This window comes from Coregonus clupeaformis, chromosome 1 (genome assembly GCF_020615455.1).
Source record: "Coregonus clupeaformis isolate EN_2021a chromosome 1, ASM2061545v1, whole genome shotgun sequence".
In the NCBI taxonomy this organism is placed as follows: Eukaryota; Metazoa; Chordata; class Actinopteri; order Salmoniformes; family Salmonidae; genus Coregonus; species Coregonus clupeaformis.
The window spans coordinates 67522365-67540818 of NC_059192.1; the positions used below are offsets into that span (position 1 = coordinate 67522365).

The 18454-nt window shown below is 41.2% G+C and overlaps 1 protein-coding gene across 1 annotated transcript in view; it reads right to left on the reverse strand.

Moving 5' to 3' along the window:
- Window positions 1-8605, reverse strand: part of LOC121550602 (eukaryotic translation initiation factor 3 subunit C-like) — a 100137-nt gene extending 91532 nt beyond the window's left edge. Inside the window, exons 1-3 of the mRNA XM_041884693.2 lie at window positions 8483-8605; window positions 1988-2108; window positions 1837-1902 (exon numbers count right to left, since the gene is read on the reverse strand). Of these exons, the coding sequence (XP_041740627.2) occupies window positions 1837-1902; window positions 1988-2088 (167 nt within the window). The 5' untranslated portion in view covers window positions 2089-2108; window positions 8483-8605. The remainder of the gene's footprint in view (window positions 1-1836; window positions 1903-1987; window positions 2109-8482) is intronic.
- Window positions 8606-18454: the final 9849 nt, after the last annotated feature.

Sequence of the window (18454 nt, forward strand, 5' to 3'; positions counted from 1 at the left end):
TAGACTCATGACATATTTTAGGTAGGCTATTTAATGATAATACTAATAATGGATAAGGAAAATAAAGTCTAGATCCAATTTCCACAAATGTTATTCCGCTACCAAATATATTTTATTAAGATTATTTACATGAACCTTCAATTTAATTATACATTCTCTTTTACAGAAAGTGATTTGATCAATTGGTAGCAACAGAGTGACACATTGTATAAGATTACTTCCCAAGCAAAGTCAAATTTATTTGACTCCTCGTAGCTCAGCTTCTGAATGTCATAGAGACAAACCAAAAATATCCCCTTGTGCTTCCTCTGGCATTTAACAGCTTGTTTCTAGCCTAAAGCATTGCGGATTTCTGCGTTGTTTTAGATTGGTATAAACAATCGAGAATTGCACCCCAAAAAAAGTATTACGCCCCCCACACGAAATTTTGGCACCCCAAATGTTGGGAATCCCTGGGTTAGATGGCACAGTCCAGGGCAGGCATACCAGCATATACTAGACTGCCTCAGACAGTCAGGGGATGGTAGCCTAGTCCCAGATATGTATATGTTGCACAGCCAACTCCTATGGGTGGTAGCCTGGTCCCAGATCAGTTTATGCCTATGCTGTAATGCCAACTCCTATCATCAGGCATAAAAACTAACATACAGTGAGGGAAAAAAGTATACTCATCCACAACCCATTTTCAATGCCCTGGCTGAGGGAAGGAGGTTCTCACCCAAGATTTGATGGTACATGGCCCCGTCCATCATCCCTTTGATGCGGTGAAGTTGTCCTGTCCCCTTAGCAGAAAAACACCCCCAAAGCATAATGTTTCCATCTCCATGTTTGACGGTGGGGATGGTGTTCTTGGGGTCATAGGCAGCATTCCTCCTCCTCCAAACACGGCGAGTTGAGTTGATGCCAAAGAGCTTCATTTTGGTCTCATCTGACCACAACACTTTCACCCAGTTCTCCTCTGAATCATTCAGATGTTCATTGGCAAACTTCAGATGGGCATGTATATGTGCTTTCTTGAGCAAGGGGACCTTGCGGGCGCTGCAGGATTTCAGTCCTTCACGGCTTAGTGTTTTACCAATTGTTTTCTTGGTGACTATGGTCCCAGCTGCCTTGAGATCATTGACAAGATACTCCCGTGTAGTTCTGGGCTGATTCCTCACCGTTCTCATGATCATTGCAACTCCACAAGGTGAGATCTTGCATGGAGCCCCAGGCCGAGGGAGATTGACAGTTATTTTGTGTTTCTTCCATTTGCGAATAATCGCACCAACTGTTGTCACCTTCTCACCAAGCTGCTTGGAGATGGTCTTGTAGCCCATTCCAGCCTTGTGTAGGTCTACAATCTTGTCCCTGACATCCTTGGAGAGCTCTTTGGTCTTGGCCATGGTGGAGAGTGGAATCTGATTGATTGATTGCTTCTGTGGACAGGTGTCTTTTATACAGGTAACAAACTGAGATTAGGAGCACTCCCTTTAAGAGTGTGCTCCTAATCTCAGCTCGTTACCTGTATAAAAGACACCTGGGAGCCAGAAGTCTTTCTGATTGAGAGGGGGTCAAATACTTATTTCCCTAATTAAAAAGCAAATCAATTTATAACATTTTTGACATGCGCTTTTTAGGATTTTTTTGTTGTTATTCTGTCTCTCACTGTTCAAATAAACCTACCATTAAAATTATAGACTGATCATTTCTTTGTCAGTGGGCAAACGTACAAAATCAGCAGGGGACCAAATACTTTTTTCCCTCACTGTAGGAGTTGGCTATAGAGCACAACCAGATCAGGGACAAGGCTAAGGAGATGGTTCTTTGGATAATGAAGTAGAGTAAATTACTGACCTCTTGTCCTTGGCACTACGCACCACTCTCTTGGTGTCTTCCTCATCGTCACGAAGCAGCAATGACCTACAGGGACCAAATGTGGAAAAGTGGGAAAGCTGCCGAAACAGTTAGTGTGACTGAGATTTCGGAAAGAGAAAGTAGTACTGACTGCTTGGTGAAAGTAGTGCCGGGTACTTTTGGGGTGATCTCATCAGACGACAAGGAATCCTCCGAATCGCTGTCGGACCCGGTGGCAAAGAAACGTGACATTGCTGAAGGGTGCCGTCAATCTGTGGGAGTGGAATCATGATATCTTATATTGAGGCTCAAACATATTGTGCAAAGGAGCAACATGAAAAAACAACTATTCTATAATCCACTTCAATGACCCAGTGTTTTCCATAAGCGCTTTTTCTACTTCATAAATTAACTAGCCTTCTTTCAATTTAAAAGTTTCAATTCACTCGTCAGAAAAGTCCATACAGCCTTTTCTACCTAGAATGAACTATATAAATCTTCTAGTGATCTATTGCCTGGGAAAAACTGCTGGTTTGTCAGTCTGCCCTGCCTCTCGGTACCTGTGTTATTTTTGTTCGGTGATTGACGATCGAACAGCTTGTGTTGACTAGTTTATTAAAGGTGTTGAACTGACGGAACAAAGTAAATCTATATCCCTTTGTTATTCATAAATCATACAACGTATGGTATCGCGTTGGGAAAAGTAAACCAAAGACCTTGTTTGTATTTTCCTAGGATTCGAATGCCCATGTCGAGACTTGCCGGTGACCACTAAAGTGAGTAGAGCTTGGCGATACATTGCCTGAACTGATGCGATAACAATAAATAGAACAATATGTTTATAACATTAATGTGCGCCACAGTTTTTTCAAATTATCCTTTAAACTACTACTACTGGTTTGATGGTTGTAGCCATCAATTGTCCCATTAACAATCACTATATTAGCATACGTATTTCATGGTATGGTCGGTGTAGATAATTTTTGGTTTATCGTCCCAGCTCTACTCGTCAGTGTAGCCTAGTGCCGTTCGTTCGTAAACAACCCAACTGGTCACTAAACCTTGAGTCCAAATCGAGTCCCAAGTCCCCCGTGCTCAAGTCCTGGTCCCTGTGCTCAAGTTAAAGTGCTCAAGTTATAGTGCTCAAGTTAAAGTCCTGGTCAAAGCACTCAAGTCCTGGTCAAAGCGCTCAAGTCCTGGTCAAAGCGCTCAAGTCCTGGTCAAAGCACTCAAGTCCAAGTCCTGGTCCAAGCGCTCAAGTCCAAGTCCTGGTCCAAGTGCTCAAGTCCAAGTCCTGGTCCAAGTGCTCAAGTCCAAGTCCTGGTCCAAGTGCTCAAGTCTGAGTCACTGGGTCCTTATTAACTCCAATTATTTACCAGGTCAGATATAGTGTAGTGGCAAGAAGGATTTAAATCAATAAATAGTTTTCTATCCATTTTCCGTTCTTTCTGTGCCTCCAAATATTTGCAATAATGCTACTGGTAATGTTACCAGGGCCGCGTTCAGTCGAAAAATGTTTTTGAACATTGCAAATAGAAATTCCATTAATAGAGCCAACATTATTCCTTATTCAAGATGTCAGAGGCATGTTTGTTCTACATAGCATATATTTTTATTTGAACGTTCCAAACATTGTGTCCTGCTGAACGCGCCCCAGGTTGTTAGCTTAGCTAGCTAATGAGGTAACATGACTGAACAAGTTCTAGCCTAAACAAATGGTTAACAGGTCCGATCCGCAAGTTGCCTAATTTTAGAACGGCTAAGCGATATGCTGTTTGAATGTAAAATGCGGCCCGCCAATGCGCGATAGAAAGAAAAAAGTGGTTTTCAGTGTCTCCAAAGCGCATGGAGGCCTTATATGAGAACATCAACTGTGGGGAGAAACCTTTACAGATAACCAAGGTGTGTGCCAAGGTGCTCACCATTGAACCTGCAGTTTCATGCATTTTGAACCAGTGGGAGGAGCTTAGGCTGCATTTCGCAGTCACCAAGTCCAGTGAACACTGCTACATTTTACATTTTAGTCATTTAGCAGACGCTCTTATCCAGAGCGACTTACAGTTAGTGAATACATTTTTTTTTTTTTTTAATTATACTGGCCCCCCGTGGGAATCAAACCCACAACCCTGGCGTTGCAAATGCCATGCTCTATCAACTGAGCTACATCCCTGCCGGCCATTCCCTCCCCTACCCTGGACAACGGTGGGCCAATTGTGCGCCGCCCATGAGTCTCCCGGTCGCGGCTGGCTGCGACAGAGCCTGGATTCGAACCAGGATCTCTAGTGGCACAGTTAGCACTGTGATGCAGTGCCTTAGACCACTGCGCCACTCAGGAGTACATGGCTGAGGTTTTATACTCCATGTACAGTGATCCTCAAAACATATTGTATCTGACTTTTTTTAAGTCAGTGCTGGGTGAGGTACAGTTGGCCATCAAGGCTTTTGAGGGAGAGCAAGTAGATCCTCTTAAGCTACTTGACAGCTTGATTAGCCTGATAAAGTCTGAGCAGCAGGGTGCTGAATCCACTGGCAAATGTTGATGTACTCAAAGGGCCTACAGTTGGATACATCAGTCCCAAACCGTATCTTGGTTCCTTTTTGAGTCAAAGGCAGCTGAGCTCCACCTTGCGCCTGAGGATGAAAACAATGTCCGAAAGCGGTGTGTAGCCTTCACCATCTCCCTCACTAATGAGTTGAGGGTGAGACTGACGGACAACATCGAAGCATTGCAGTACATGTCAGTTTTCAATGTGGAGGAAACTCTAAAGCACAATAAGAGCCCTGGAGACATAGAAAAAATAGCCAGGTGGGGAAGCGAAAGCTACTGCGTGCGTCATAGTGAAAGGGGGAGATATGTTGTGTGGGGAACTGGCTTTTTTCACCCGATTTGTCCAACTTATCACCTCTAAAATGTAAATAAAACACTATAAAGAGTTTATATAATGTCTCACTACATACCTATTTGAATAGGGTTTTTAGGACAGCGCAAAATGTATATTTTTATTTTATTTTATTTCACCTTTATTTAACCAGGTAAGCCAGTTGAGAACAAGTTCTCATTTACAACTGCGACCTGGCCAAGATAAAGCAAAGCAGTGCGATAAAAACAACAACACATAGTTACAGTGGGGAAAAAAAATATTTAGTCAGCCACCAATTGTGCAAGTTCTCCCACTTAAAAAGATGAGAGAGGCCTGTAATTTTCATCATAGGTACACGTCAACTATGACAGACAAATTGAGGAAAAAATCCAGAAAATCCCATTGTAGGATTTTTAATGAATTTATTTGCAAATTATGGTGGAAAATAAGTATTTGGTCACCTACAAACAAGCAAGATTTCTGGCTCTCACAGACCTGTAACTTCTTCTTTAAGAGGCTCCTCTGTCCTCCACTCGTTACCTGTATTAATGGCACCTGTTTGAACTTGTTATCAGTATAAAAGACACCTGTCCACAACGTCAAACAGTCACACTCCAAATTTCACAATGGCCAAGACCAAAGAGCTGTCAAAGGACACCAGAAACTAAATTGTAGACCTGCACCAGGCTGGGAAGACTGAATCTGCAATAGGTAAGCAGCTTGGTTTGAAGAAATCAACTGTGGGAGCAATTATTAGGAAATGGAAGACATACAAGACCACTGATAATCTCCCTCGATCTGGGGCTCCACGCAAGATCTCACCCCGTGGGGGTCAAAATGATCACAAGAACGGTGAGCAAAATCCCAGAACCACACGGGGGGGACCTAGTGAATGACCTGCAGAGAGCTGGGACCAAAGTAACAAAGCCAACCATCAGTAACACACTACGCCGCCAGGGACTCAAATCCTGCAATGCGAGACGTGTCCCCCTGCTTAAGCCAGTACATGTCCAGGCCCGTCTGAAGTGCATTTGGATGATCCAGAAGAGGATTGGGGAGAATGTCATATGGTCAGATGAAACCAAAATATAACTTTTTGGTAAAAACTCAACTCGTCATGTTTGGAGGACAAAGAATGCTGAGTTGCATCCAAAGAACACCATACCTACTGTGAAGCATGGGGTTGGAAACATCATGCTTTGGGGCTGTTTTTCTGCAAAGGGACCAGGACGACTGATCCGTGTAAAGGAAAGAATGAATGGGGCCATGTATCGTGAGATTTTGAGTGAAACCCTCCTTCCATCAGCAAGGGCATTGAAGATGAAACGTGGCTGGGTCTTTCAGCATGACAATGATCCCAAACACACCGCCGGGCAACGAAGGAGTGGCTTCGTAAGAAGCATTTCAAGGTCCTGGAGTGGCCTAGCCAGTCTCCAGATCTCAACCCCCATAGAAAATCTTTGGAGGGGAGTTGAAAGTCTGTGTTGCCCAGCGACAGCCCCAAAACATCACTGCTCTAGAGGAGATCTGCATGGAGGAATGGGCCAAAAATACCAGCAACGGTGTGTGAAAACCTTGTGAAGACTTACAGAAAACGTTTGACCTGTGTCATTGCCAACAAACGGTATATAACAAAGTATTGAGAAACTTTTGTTATTGACCAAATACTTATTTTCCACCATCATATGCCAATAAATTCATAAAAATCCTACAATGTGATTTTCTGGAATTTTTTTCTCATTTGTCTGTCATAGTTGACGTGTACCTATGATGAAAATTACAGGCCTCTCTCATCTTTTTAAGTGGGAGAACTTGCACAATTGGTGGCTGACTAAATACTTTTTTTCCCACTGTACATATGGGGTAAAAAATAACATAAAGTCAAAAAAATACAACAGAAAATATATATACAGTGTGTGCAAATGTAGCAAGTTATGGAGGTAAGGCAATAAATAGGCTATAGTGCAAAATAATTACAATTAGTATTAACACTGGAATGCTAGATGTGCAAGAGATGATGTGCAAATAGAGATACTGGGGTGCAAAAGAGCAAAATAAATAACAATATAGGGATGAGGTATTTGGGTGGGCTAATTTCAGATGGGCTGTGTACATGTGCAGTGATCGGTAAGGTGCTCTGACAACTGATGCTTCAAGTTAGTGAGGGAGATAAGAGTCTTCACAATTAAACTGTGGGTGTCACGGTTTTTGAGAGTCATGATGGCTAGAAGTGATTACGCGAAAAATTAACAATTGATTGAATTAACTATTTATTGATGAACGAGTAATTAACTTTACACTCACCATTGATCATTTCTTGTTTTTAATCTGCGTGAGAAGCGCTACACCTGGTGGACAGAGGCTGTACGGCACAGAATGAGTTGAATAATGCGTGCCATACGTTACGTCATGACATTACAAACTTTTACGTACAGCGTCAGGTGTCCGATAAGCATGATTTTTTCTCCAATACTATTGGTCCATTACCATGTCAATCAACGCTGAATCGAAACTTAGTTCCCACCCCGGATTTTGATGCCAACACAGTCCCATTACTTTTCATTGCCAACACAGTCCCATTAGTTTTCATTGCAGCCTCGTTTGAATGCCGCGGTTGCCCACATGTATGTACGTAACCGAGTTAGCTACCGTTAATTGTCGGAGTAGAGGACCTTGTGCATTTCAGGTAAAATAACAACCCAATGTATATATCCCAGGACAGATTAGCTAGCAACAGCAAGCTAGCTAGCTAAATTGCCATAAATGTTTAATTATTTTCAACCTGTCCCCAAATTAATATAATTGGTTCAGAGTTTATTTTGATATTTCAACCTGCGTGTCCTGATCGCGTCTGGTGTGGGGGGGACAAAATCAACTTGCGCGCTATGGCGGACGCACGCGCGGTCTGGGTAACATGTAACTTAAACATACCTTTTCAACCAGCAAAGATATCCCCTTCAAATCATCATTGGATGCGTTCGTAAATTTTATCTGGCTATCAACTCCGATTTCAGAGCACTCTCGTCTGAGTGTGCCAGATCGCAGAATAACTGACGAATTTACGAACGCTCAACACCCGTTGAATATGGCCGGTGTCAGTAAACGTCGGCAAAAAAGCGTAATTAAATTGTCGCCAGCAGCAGTTAGTAAATTCAGAGCGTTGGTGACTAACGCCCAGAGGGCACTGAGCGCACTCTGGCACTCCAGGTTGAATTTACAAACACAGACCTAGTTAGCTAACACTAGCCCAGTTAGTTACTGTTATTGCTAACGTTAGTTTACTAGTTACCTAGTTAGCTAACTATGTCTGATTAATGAACAAGTCGTATAACCAAAGATACTGAATATCCTTCCTGGCTATCTAATCACTAGCAAAATAGTGAATACACCAATCTTGTGGTCAGAGTAGTTACGTTAGCTAGTTAACTGACAAACGCTTGTATAACGACTGACAAGTTAGCATGCTAACACTAACGTTTACTACACAGGTAAACAGAAAAGCATATGGTAGGTTACAATCATCCATTCTTGGCGGGGTAAGGTAACTAGCTAGCCAATTAACTAATTCACATAAACTAGCTAGTAAGGAAAATAACTATTTGTTTGCCGTATTTCTCGCACTGTGAAATGGCTAGTTAGACAAGATAAATAACAGCGAACGCTTCCTTTTCACGGCAAAAACGGCGACAAGTTAGCTAGTGCTGCGGACATGCCTAGCCAAAACATTCCCAGCAAATGTAAACGCCATTTAAGACAGATCCAACAAATCATTGCGAGGGACTCACCTATGTTCTTTTGAAAAAAGTCCTGTGGTGTAATCCAGTTTTGCGATTTTACGGGAAAACTGACAGCGTGCAAAGCCTCTCTCGGACACTTGCATCAAGAAAGGAAATAGGCCCTTTTCACGTGACGTCAGACAACTTCCGTTCTGCCGCGATGCAGGTTATGTTTACATCCGGTGTCGCTTAGGAACGCTTAGCTAGTAGCACATCATTATGGAGTTCACCCAGTCCCTTTCACATCTGCCACCAATACGACTTAACGACGTAGAACGACTTGCTGACAAGTGGTCCCTTACTTCAAGATCGAATCTTGATAAAGGCTACAAGTTCTTCGTTGAAGGTTACCTGTTTGATTATGAAGGTACGTGTTTATCTTTATTTAGCTTAAATTAGCCCTATGCTAGCGAAGGTTATGAGCTGACGAAGTTTCTGTTTTGCAGCCTCTTTTTAATATTACTGCTGTTTGTATCGACCGTAAGATAAGAGTCAGTAATGTATTAATGGCTAATGCTGCGCCCTTTCTCCCAATCACTGTATTGAAACAGTCTCAAGTGTAGTTAACGGTGAGGTGACAGTGAGAGGGCGATGTTACAGGTCCATGAAGAAAAATGAGGAGGCTCATCGGCTTCAGGTTTCTCAGATAAACAGTTCTCTAACATTATGATAAGATAGGTTAAGATAGATAAGTTTTCTTTTTTGTTGTGTTTTGCTGCGGTTGCAGATTTAATAAGAATGATTCCACAAAGTTCCACTGTGGATCAGTTTGTTTCTCAGTCTGAGCTCTGATTTTGTATCATTAAACTTAATACACAACGAAATTCTTACAAACCGATGTGGGTTGTTGACGGCAATAAAGACTGGGAAAGATTCTGTGATAACTCAAAATGTTCAAATTTTCGATAAGTGTTGGCACTACTTGTCAAAGGTTTCAGAACAGCCAATTTTTCTTAATTAAAAAAAGAAATTGGGTTTTGAAAATTGTGTACAGTAGTTTATAATGAAACGCAGAAAAAATGTTTTGTAAGTACAGCACTAATTGTTATGTCTCTATGAACAGGTTACACTAGACTCTGCAGAGGTTCCTGTGGTACTCAATCACATGTCATGTTCCTGCTCTGCTGGGAAAGCACTATGTAATCACATAGTAGCACTTCTTTTTCAAAGTGCTCACTATGTTACCATGGGCTTTAAGACAGTGCCATTGCCTCTGTCATGCACCAGCGCACTGCAGACCTGGCACCGGCCTAGGACACAGGTCAGACATTATTTGTTACACTGATGCAGAACTTTGCAGTTTGTATTGACTTTTGACAATGTATTGTTCATCATTATTATATCACAGGGAATTGTACCAGAGGCCACCAATGATATGGCGGTGGGTAAACCAGCGGCTAAGAAAAAAACAAGTGTCAGAGCTGGTGTGAAGTGCACACTGTACCGAGCCTATGATGGTGAGTCTGAATGAGCCCCCGCCTGTACTAGAGCACAAAGACTTTAGTGCATTTCTAAAATAATACAAACATAAAAGTGATTATTATTTGTTACTTTTTATATAGACTTTCAGTGGATATTTTTTTATTTGTATTAGAAGCATGTACGAGACTGGATGAGTGTGGTTGTCTTTTTTAGTGAAAAAGATAAGGTGGCATTTAATGAAATCTAAACTTGACATATCTCACTTTCATGCCAGGGCCTATTCCGGATCCTCACGTCATGGCCAGTGCTGAGAAACTGAAAGACATCCGTCCACAACCAGGGATTTGCAAATTGCTGCACGGGCTTGAGGGCCTTAATTTGGTGGACTCTAAATTTGGCCCTGTGCCATTTGGGTCTGTGCTTTCTTACCAGTGCCCTCTAGAATTAAGTAGAGATATTATTAAACACCCTGGTGCCAGTGAGTTTCCTCAGTTGCCTATTGAAGGTTACAACTTTAAATTTCCCATTGATTTTGAGCCCAACTACATACAACAATGTCATTTGGACAGCCTGATTGTGTCAGAGGAGATGTCTGCTGCTATTGAAGCAGAAACAAGAATGCAGTCAGAATGCCAGCTGTGGAGCCAGGTACGCAAACCCCGACTGACAGCCAGCAGATTCCGTGAAATATGCCATGTTCGTGGGGAGTTGTCTGCCAAGGCTTTGGCAACCCGCATTCTGAGAGGAACTCCTCAGACAGCTGCTATGAGAAGAGGGTTGGATCTGGAACCTGAGATACTGAGGCAATATTCTGATTTTTGTGATGTCTCTCTGAAACAATGCGGGGTCATCATCCACCCTGATTCACCTCACCTTGCAGCCAGCCCGGATGCTAAAGTCTTCTGCCCAACAGAAGCACCACCATTTGGTCTTGCTGAGGTTAAGAGTTGCGATGTTGAAAATGTTACCCAAGTTAAACACCTGATCACAGTTAAAGGCCAGGCCTGCCTTAAGAAGAGCCACAAATACTACTATCAGGTTCAAGGCCAACTCGCCTTAAGCGGACTTCAGTGGTGTGACTTCATCACAGATACCCGCACTGACTTCACAGTTGAGAGAATCTTTAGGGATGAGGAGATTATCCACTCAATGCGACAGAAGCTTGATCATTTCTATTATAACATCTACATGGATGTCTTCTTAAGTTATAAAACATAAGGCAGAATTTTATGTGTAAATAGTGTTAAGGTAAATGTGGAAGGTGAACCTTTGACATTTTTTTCTTTAACTGCAAATTAACTTGTCATATACTGTATATCTCCTATGTACTGAAACACACATTTTGAAAAGGATTGTGATGTAAATGTCGACATGTTTTTCTTTAACTGCAAATGAACTTAATTGTGTTATATACTGTATATCTATGTATTGAAATACAAATTTTGAAAAGGATTGCGATGTTGTAAATGCTCTTACCAAAATCAAAAAGGATTGGAAGCAGTTGCTTGCAAACATATATTTAATAGTTCCATCAGTGCCATGACACATAAGCACATAACATGGTTAATAGTTGGATATTTTTACAATATCACATTAGGTTCATTAATAGCTATGAAAAAGTTATTACCCTTAACAAAAACATACAGTATAACATTAGATCAATTAAATTACCAACAAAGTTAATTCATATTTACATTTTTTTGTACATACAATACAGTAATATAAAAGTACTTCTATTTACAGCCCATCTAGCTTACTCAGGAAATATACAACTTCCAGTTGACAAAAACATCAGACTGGTTTGTCTCCTTTAATGTCAAGAGGTCCCTGATAGTTCGACATGAGGCAGCAGATGGCCCACAGCTGATTCACTGAACCCACTGTGGAAAGAGGAACAAGCCCATCCCAGATATGGTACTCCTTCACCCTCCGTATGGCCCTCTCGACTAAAATCCTCAGCCGGGCGATGGCCTGGGTCTTAAGAGTGTCCTCCCTGCTGAGCTGAGGAGATTTTTTTCAGTGGAGGGATGACGAGTGTTGCCCCCACTTCTGACAACATCCTCTCGATCAGGAAACCCTTGTCCGCCATTAATTCATCTCCGGGCTGAAGTAAATGCAAGATCTGACATTTCCGTGTTATTTCCATGTCGGAGATGGAGCCTGTGTAGAGCTTTGATACAAATGTGATAACACCACATGGAGCTACACCAATCAGCCCTTTAAAGGTGGTGTGATTTTTGTAGCTCGAAAAGGTTTCTGACTGTAGTGAGAGGGAGGATGGTGTTTCACAGCGGATCTCGGTGCAGTCTACTATAACTCTCACCTGAGGGCAGTAGAGCTTGAACTTATCAGGCATTGTGGCCTGCACCTGCTCTCTTGTCATCCACACCGGCAGTGAGCCAAGAACCTGGTAAAGGTAGCTAGTCCATGTTAAAATGATGCGGCTAACTGTGGACAGGCTGACCTCAAAGATGGTAGACAAGGTTTTCTCCTGAAGCCCAGCTGCAACACGACACAGAAACATAAATAGTTCATCAATAAGTGGAAGTTTTCGGTGAGGGCTAGGTGTCACATGTGCCGTTTGCTGTGCCTTAGACCAGTATACAAGCCGTGAAGCATAGGGATAAACAGAATCCCAAAACACAGTGAAGACCTCCTTTGAGCTGAATCGTGTGTAGTAGCGATAGTCCTCATCTGTGACACAAAAATTAAAAAGGAGTGGATGCTGCTTCTTAACTGTCAGGTGCTGGATCTCAATTTCTAGGGACAACACTTGCAGCTCCAACTCTCGAATTCTTTGAGTAGCACTGTCCAGTTTACCTTAAGGGGAAGAAAAAGCATACATGTTGGTAGGTTAGTTATTACTCATCTATCCCATCCCATTTTCAATAAATAAAACTGAAGAAGCTTCTAAGATGGATGAGGTTTAAAACGCCAAGTCTTTTCACAGAGAGACCAGTTACTCCAAATCGTAGTATAAAATAGTATTTTTACTTAACTGCCATATACTTTTACTTTTTTTGCCAAACAGATACATGGTTACTCTTATTTGTAATACTAACCAGGAGAAGGACGGCAGGCATAGTCGTGATCGTTTGTCACTGCAGGCAAAGCACCCTCTGTGCTGTCAGGCATCTCATGATCAGAATCATCCAGGACAGCAACACCAAGACGCTTTCTTGCTCGCTGGTAAACTGACTCCCGAGCTTGTGAGCCGCCTCCTATATGTGTGAAATTAACCATATGCTTGTCATGATACATTTTGGTAATCACTTTTCAGTCCCTAAAATTACAAAATGTAGCAGCTATATTGCATCAGGATTAAATTATTAAACATTTTGTACAAGTAATATATTATTGGATTACAGTAGTATTACGTTTAACGCTGTCTACCTATCCTTACCCCAATCATTCCAGTGGAATCTAGACGGCACTGATCCCTGTTTAATACGGATCCGTCCACTGGCCGATGTGTATCTATCCTCAGGGGGAAAGTGCTGACCGCAAACAAAGGTGCTCCCACGAAGAATCTTAAAACTTGGTCCCTCATCTCTCCTGATCGCCCTCACCCAACGGGCACGTATTTCTCCATCAACAGGGAAATCGTGAAAACTCAGATACGGGAATTTCTGTTTGTTGTTTGAACAAAATGGTACACTGCAATAGCATCTTCTCGAAGATTGTGCCATGCTTCGGTGTTGGATGGGATACTGTTGCGATACAGACACCGGGAGAAAAGAAACAGCTAAATTAACATTCAGCTTTGACCAGGAATCAATATTTATCTAGCTATCATGCACAACAGTATTTGAATAGGTGAGTTACTATACATTCATGAATAAACTAACTGCCTAACAAAGGGTTAGATAGCTAGCTAAGTAAACTTGTTACATTACAGCCAGGCAGCAATGTAACGCTACCTTTTAACGTTATCGGTATCTGGTACTAAGTTGTTGTTAGCTAACGTTAGCCCACTTTTAAGTAACTAAGGCAGTGAACAATTATGAATTAACAATAACGTTAGCAAGTTACAAACCATTGCATATACGTAAACATTATTACTCTTAACTTTACTAATTTAACTTAAACGTACCTTTTGGAATTTCTTCAAGTAGCTAGCTTGCTAGTTAGTGGTCAACAGTTGTATTTTCGTTGAGAAGTCTCAGGTTACGGGCGAACGGAAGTGAAGTTAACCTGCTACGCGGAAAGGCGGAAGTTAGATGACGTCATCGTGAAAAGGGCCTATTATGGAAGAATTCACAAAACAGCCTCTGTGGGGTTTATCGGCGGTTGACATCCAACGGTGCCTTACCGCCACCTACTGTATTGGAGTGTGGGCCAGAGACAGGGAGAAACAGGGTTAAGGTTAGGAGTTAGGTTAATGGGTTAAGGTTAAGTGAAGGGTTAGCTAACATGCTAAGTAGTTGCAAAGTAGCTAAAAAAGTATACTGAACAAAAATATTAACGCAACAATTTCAGCGATTTTACTGAGTTACAGTTCATATAAGGAAATCAGTCAATTGAAATAAATTCATTAGGCCCTAATCTATGGCTTTCACATGACTGGGCAGGGGTCCAGCCATGGGTAGGCCTGGGAGAGGCCCAGCCACTATGCCAGGTCCAGCCAATCAGAATAAGTTTTTCCCCACAAAAGGCTTTATTACAGACAGAAATACTCCTTAGTTTCATCAGCTGTCCGGATGGCTGGTCTCAGACGATCCCGCAGGTGAATAAGCCGGATGTGGAGGTCCTGAGCTGGCGTGGTTACACATGGTCTGCGGTTGGATTTACTGCCAAATTCTCTAAAACGACGTTGGAGGAAGCTTATGGAAGAGAAATGACCATTCAATTATCTGGCAACAGCTCTGGTGGACATTCCTGCAGTCAGCATGCCAATTGCATGCTCCCTCAAAACTTGAGACATCTGTGACATTGTATTGTGTGACAAAACTGCACATTTTAGAGTGGCCTTTTATTGCTTTTATTGTCCCCAGCACAAGGTGCACCTGTGTAATGATCATGCTGTTTAATCAGCTTCTTGATATGCTACAACTGTCAGGTGGATGGATTATCTTGGAAAATAAAAAATGCTCACTAACAGGGATGTAAACAAATTTGTGCAAAAAAAATTGAGAGAAATAAGCTTTATGTGCTTATGGAACATTTTGGGGATCTTTTATTTCAGCTCATGAACCAACACGTTACATGCTGCGTTTATATTTTTGTTCAGTATAGATTTGAATAATGTTAATTTTTAAGGTTAACCACATAACGATGATTTTGAGATACAAAGATGATATTATAATATATACAGTACCAGTCAAAAGTTTGCACACACCTACTCATTCAAGGGTTTTTCTTTATTTTTAATTTTTTTTATATTGTAGAATAATAGTGAAGACATCAAAACTATGAAATAACACATATGGAATCATGTAGTAACCCAAAAAAGTGTTAAACAAATCCAAATATATTTGAGATTCTTCAAATAGCCACCCTTTGCCTTGATGACAGCTTTGAACACTCTTGGCATTCTCTCAACCAGCTTCATGAGGTAGTCACCTGAAATGCATTTCAATTAACAGGTGTGCCTTCTTAAAAGTTAATTTGTGGAATTTCTTTCCTTCTTACAGAAGATAGCCCAATTGAGATGGTTTGGGATGAGTTGGACCACAGAGTGAAGGAAATGCAGCATATGTGGGAACTCTTTCAAGACAGTTGGAAAAGCATTCCAGGTGAAGCTGGTTGAGAGAATGCCAAGAGTGTGCAAAGCTGCCATCAAGGCAAAGGGTGGCTATTTGAAGAATCTCAAATATAAAATAGATTTTGATTTGTTTAACACTTTATTGGTTACTAAATAATTCCATATGTGTTATTTCTTATTCTACAATGTAGAAAATACTAAAAATAAAGAAAAACCCTGGAATGAGTAGGTGTGTCCAAACTTTTGACTGGTACCAGATATAGAGATATGCCTGTGGCATGCTAAGACACTGATATGCATTTTTTTTTTATGTCAGATGGCTACTGCGTCTGCTATACATATATAGATGTACAGAAGGAAGGTAATTCATACATTTCCGATCAGAATATTTTGTATAAAGATAAGCATTATATTGTTCAATAATAGGAGTAACTCTGGTAGGCCTGAAACCGTCTTCCTCACCTCAAGTTCAACTGTCGTAGTCAGTTGGAGTGCCTTGGCGCACTGCCTTCATATCAAAGGCCTGCAGTAGCTAAAGCTTAATAATAGCCACACCATACCAAACGTTTCTAAACTTTATTAGGGTAATATCAAAAGTAAGTCAAGCCATTGTTTATAGGGAAAATACTGTACAAGCAGAAGAGCGAATGTAAACCAGGGGAAAAAATGCACTACCCTCCCCGTGTGCCCAATAAAAAACCACACAACCCTCCCCAAAGCAAAACAAAATGTTTGACAACTCTCCCCTATTTTGGTCCACCCCTCCCCCCGATCTGTCCTTAACGAGATTGTTTATGGCATGTATTTTGACAACGAAAGTGCAGCCTATCCATCCGTGACGCGCAGTGCCCATATACACATGGTACAAGAGCTATGTGCTTTTTATGCCTGTAAACCCCGTATTTAGAAACACAAAATAAAAGTTTTTTCCCATTTTCTTTAATTTGATTAAAAACCAAGCATAACCTCTCCTCTCAATGAAGGCTGTTTTTTTTGGTCAAAAGTCAAGACTATCGATAAAGGGTTTGGCTCGTGAGACCGCTTTGAAATAAATCTTAATCACCAAAGTTTTATTAAAACATCAAGTTTGGGAGCAGCAAAACAGTGAGCGGAAATCCCCTTTTTAGCCATGTAGGCTATTGTACATTATCCTTTTATTATTTTGGATGTCGTAAAAACCCCTCCATGTAGGCTATATGCCAATCATGGAATGAGACATGAGATAATCCGGTGACAATCCTATTTAGAAACATTTAAGTAGATTTTTCTGTAACAATTGCTTTTTCCCCTTTCGTTCGATTAAAAAACAAGCATAATGAAAGATGGTTCAACAGCAATGCCTCTGGTGTCTTTCTTATCCTGGCCATGCATTAGTCAATTAGCCTATCCATAAAAGGTTTTTAAATGGTCTACTCTTGAGGCTTTTGCTGTAATGCTTTTGTATTATTCACAATTCACATAGGCCTACCTGCAGCGCATACACCATTGGGCTTGTATCCATCCCCATTTCTAAAAAGCGCCTCTTGTCCAATTACCAAAGACACGCTCCTCCAAACATATTCATATTTTTCTACGCTATATCTTGCTTATTGAGAACGTGCCTCACACAAACAATACAATTTACGGGAGCCTAGTATGTTTTATTTGAGGAGATGCATAAAGGCCTATACTCATTGAAGCCAAATACAACAATGTTGACTGTCAACACTCCAAACACTGGATGTTTATTTTGGAGTTGATGACAACTCAAAGACCGTCAGAAGCTGGGTTTCCATCCAATTGGCGACAGATTTTCATGCGAATATTCTTAAATCCGCATTAAGAAAATATGTGAATTTTTCCTCCAGTTGTGTGTTTCCACCAAACTGACTTGTTGCAGATAAAAATCAGGGCATGATGACGTAGTGCACACATCATTTAATTTTTCGCTTACATTTTCAGGTACCGAATAAAAATCTAAAGTTCAATGTGTTTCCATCTCATTTTCAACTACTGATAGTTGTGTATGTTTTGTCACAAAAACTGTTGCATTAAATAGCAAACGTCCCTACTCTGGTCTTGGCCAATGTGCTCTAGCCAACAGCTAGCAGATACAGTGCGGGTAGGCTAGTCTACATGATGAGATTATGATGGATAAGAGCAGAGAATATTTGTAAAATGGCAGTCAAGTATTGATCATCATGCCAACAGAATAAGACCCTCAATATTTATCGGAAAGGAGCATCAAGCTCAGCATGCACTTTCACCACCCAGTGAACTTCACCATAAATTATTTCATTTTACATTTTAGTCATTTAGCAGATGCTCTAATCCAGAGCGATTTACAGTAGTGAGTGCCTACATTTTCTTACTTGTCCCCCGTGGGAATCGAATACACAACCTTGGCGTTGCAAGCGCAATGCTCTATCAACTGAGCCACACATACAGTTGAAGTCGGTCGTTTACATACACCTTGGCCAAATACATTTAAACTCAGTTTTTCACAATTCCTGACATTTAATCCTAGTAAAAATTCCCTGTTTTAGGTCAGTTAGGATCACCACTTTATTTTAAGAATGTGAAACGTCAGAATAATAGTAGAGAGAATGATTTATTTCAGCTTTTATTTCTTTCATCACATTCCCAGTGGGTCAAAAGTTTACATACACTCAATTAGTATTTGGTAGCATTGCCTTTAAATTGTTTAACTTGGGTCAAACGTTTCGGGTAGCCTTCCACAAGTTTCCCACAATAAGTTGGGTGAATTTTGGCCCATTCTTCCTGACAGAGATGGTGTAACTGAGTCAGGTTTGTAGGCCTCCTTGCTCGCACACACTTTTCAGTTCTGCCCACAAATGTTCTATAGGATTGAGGTC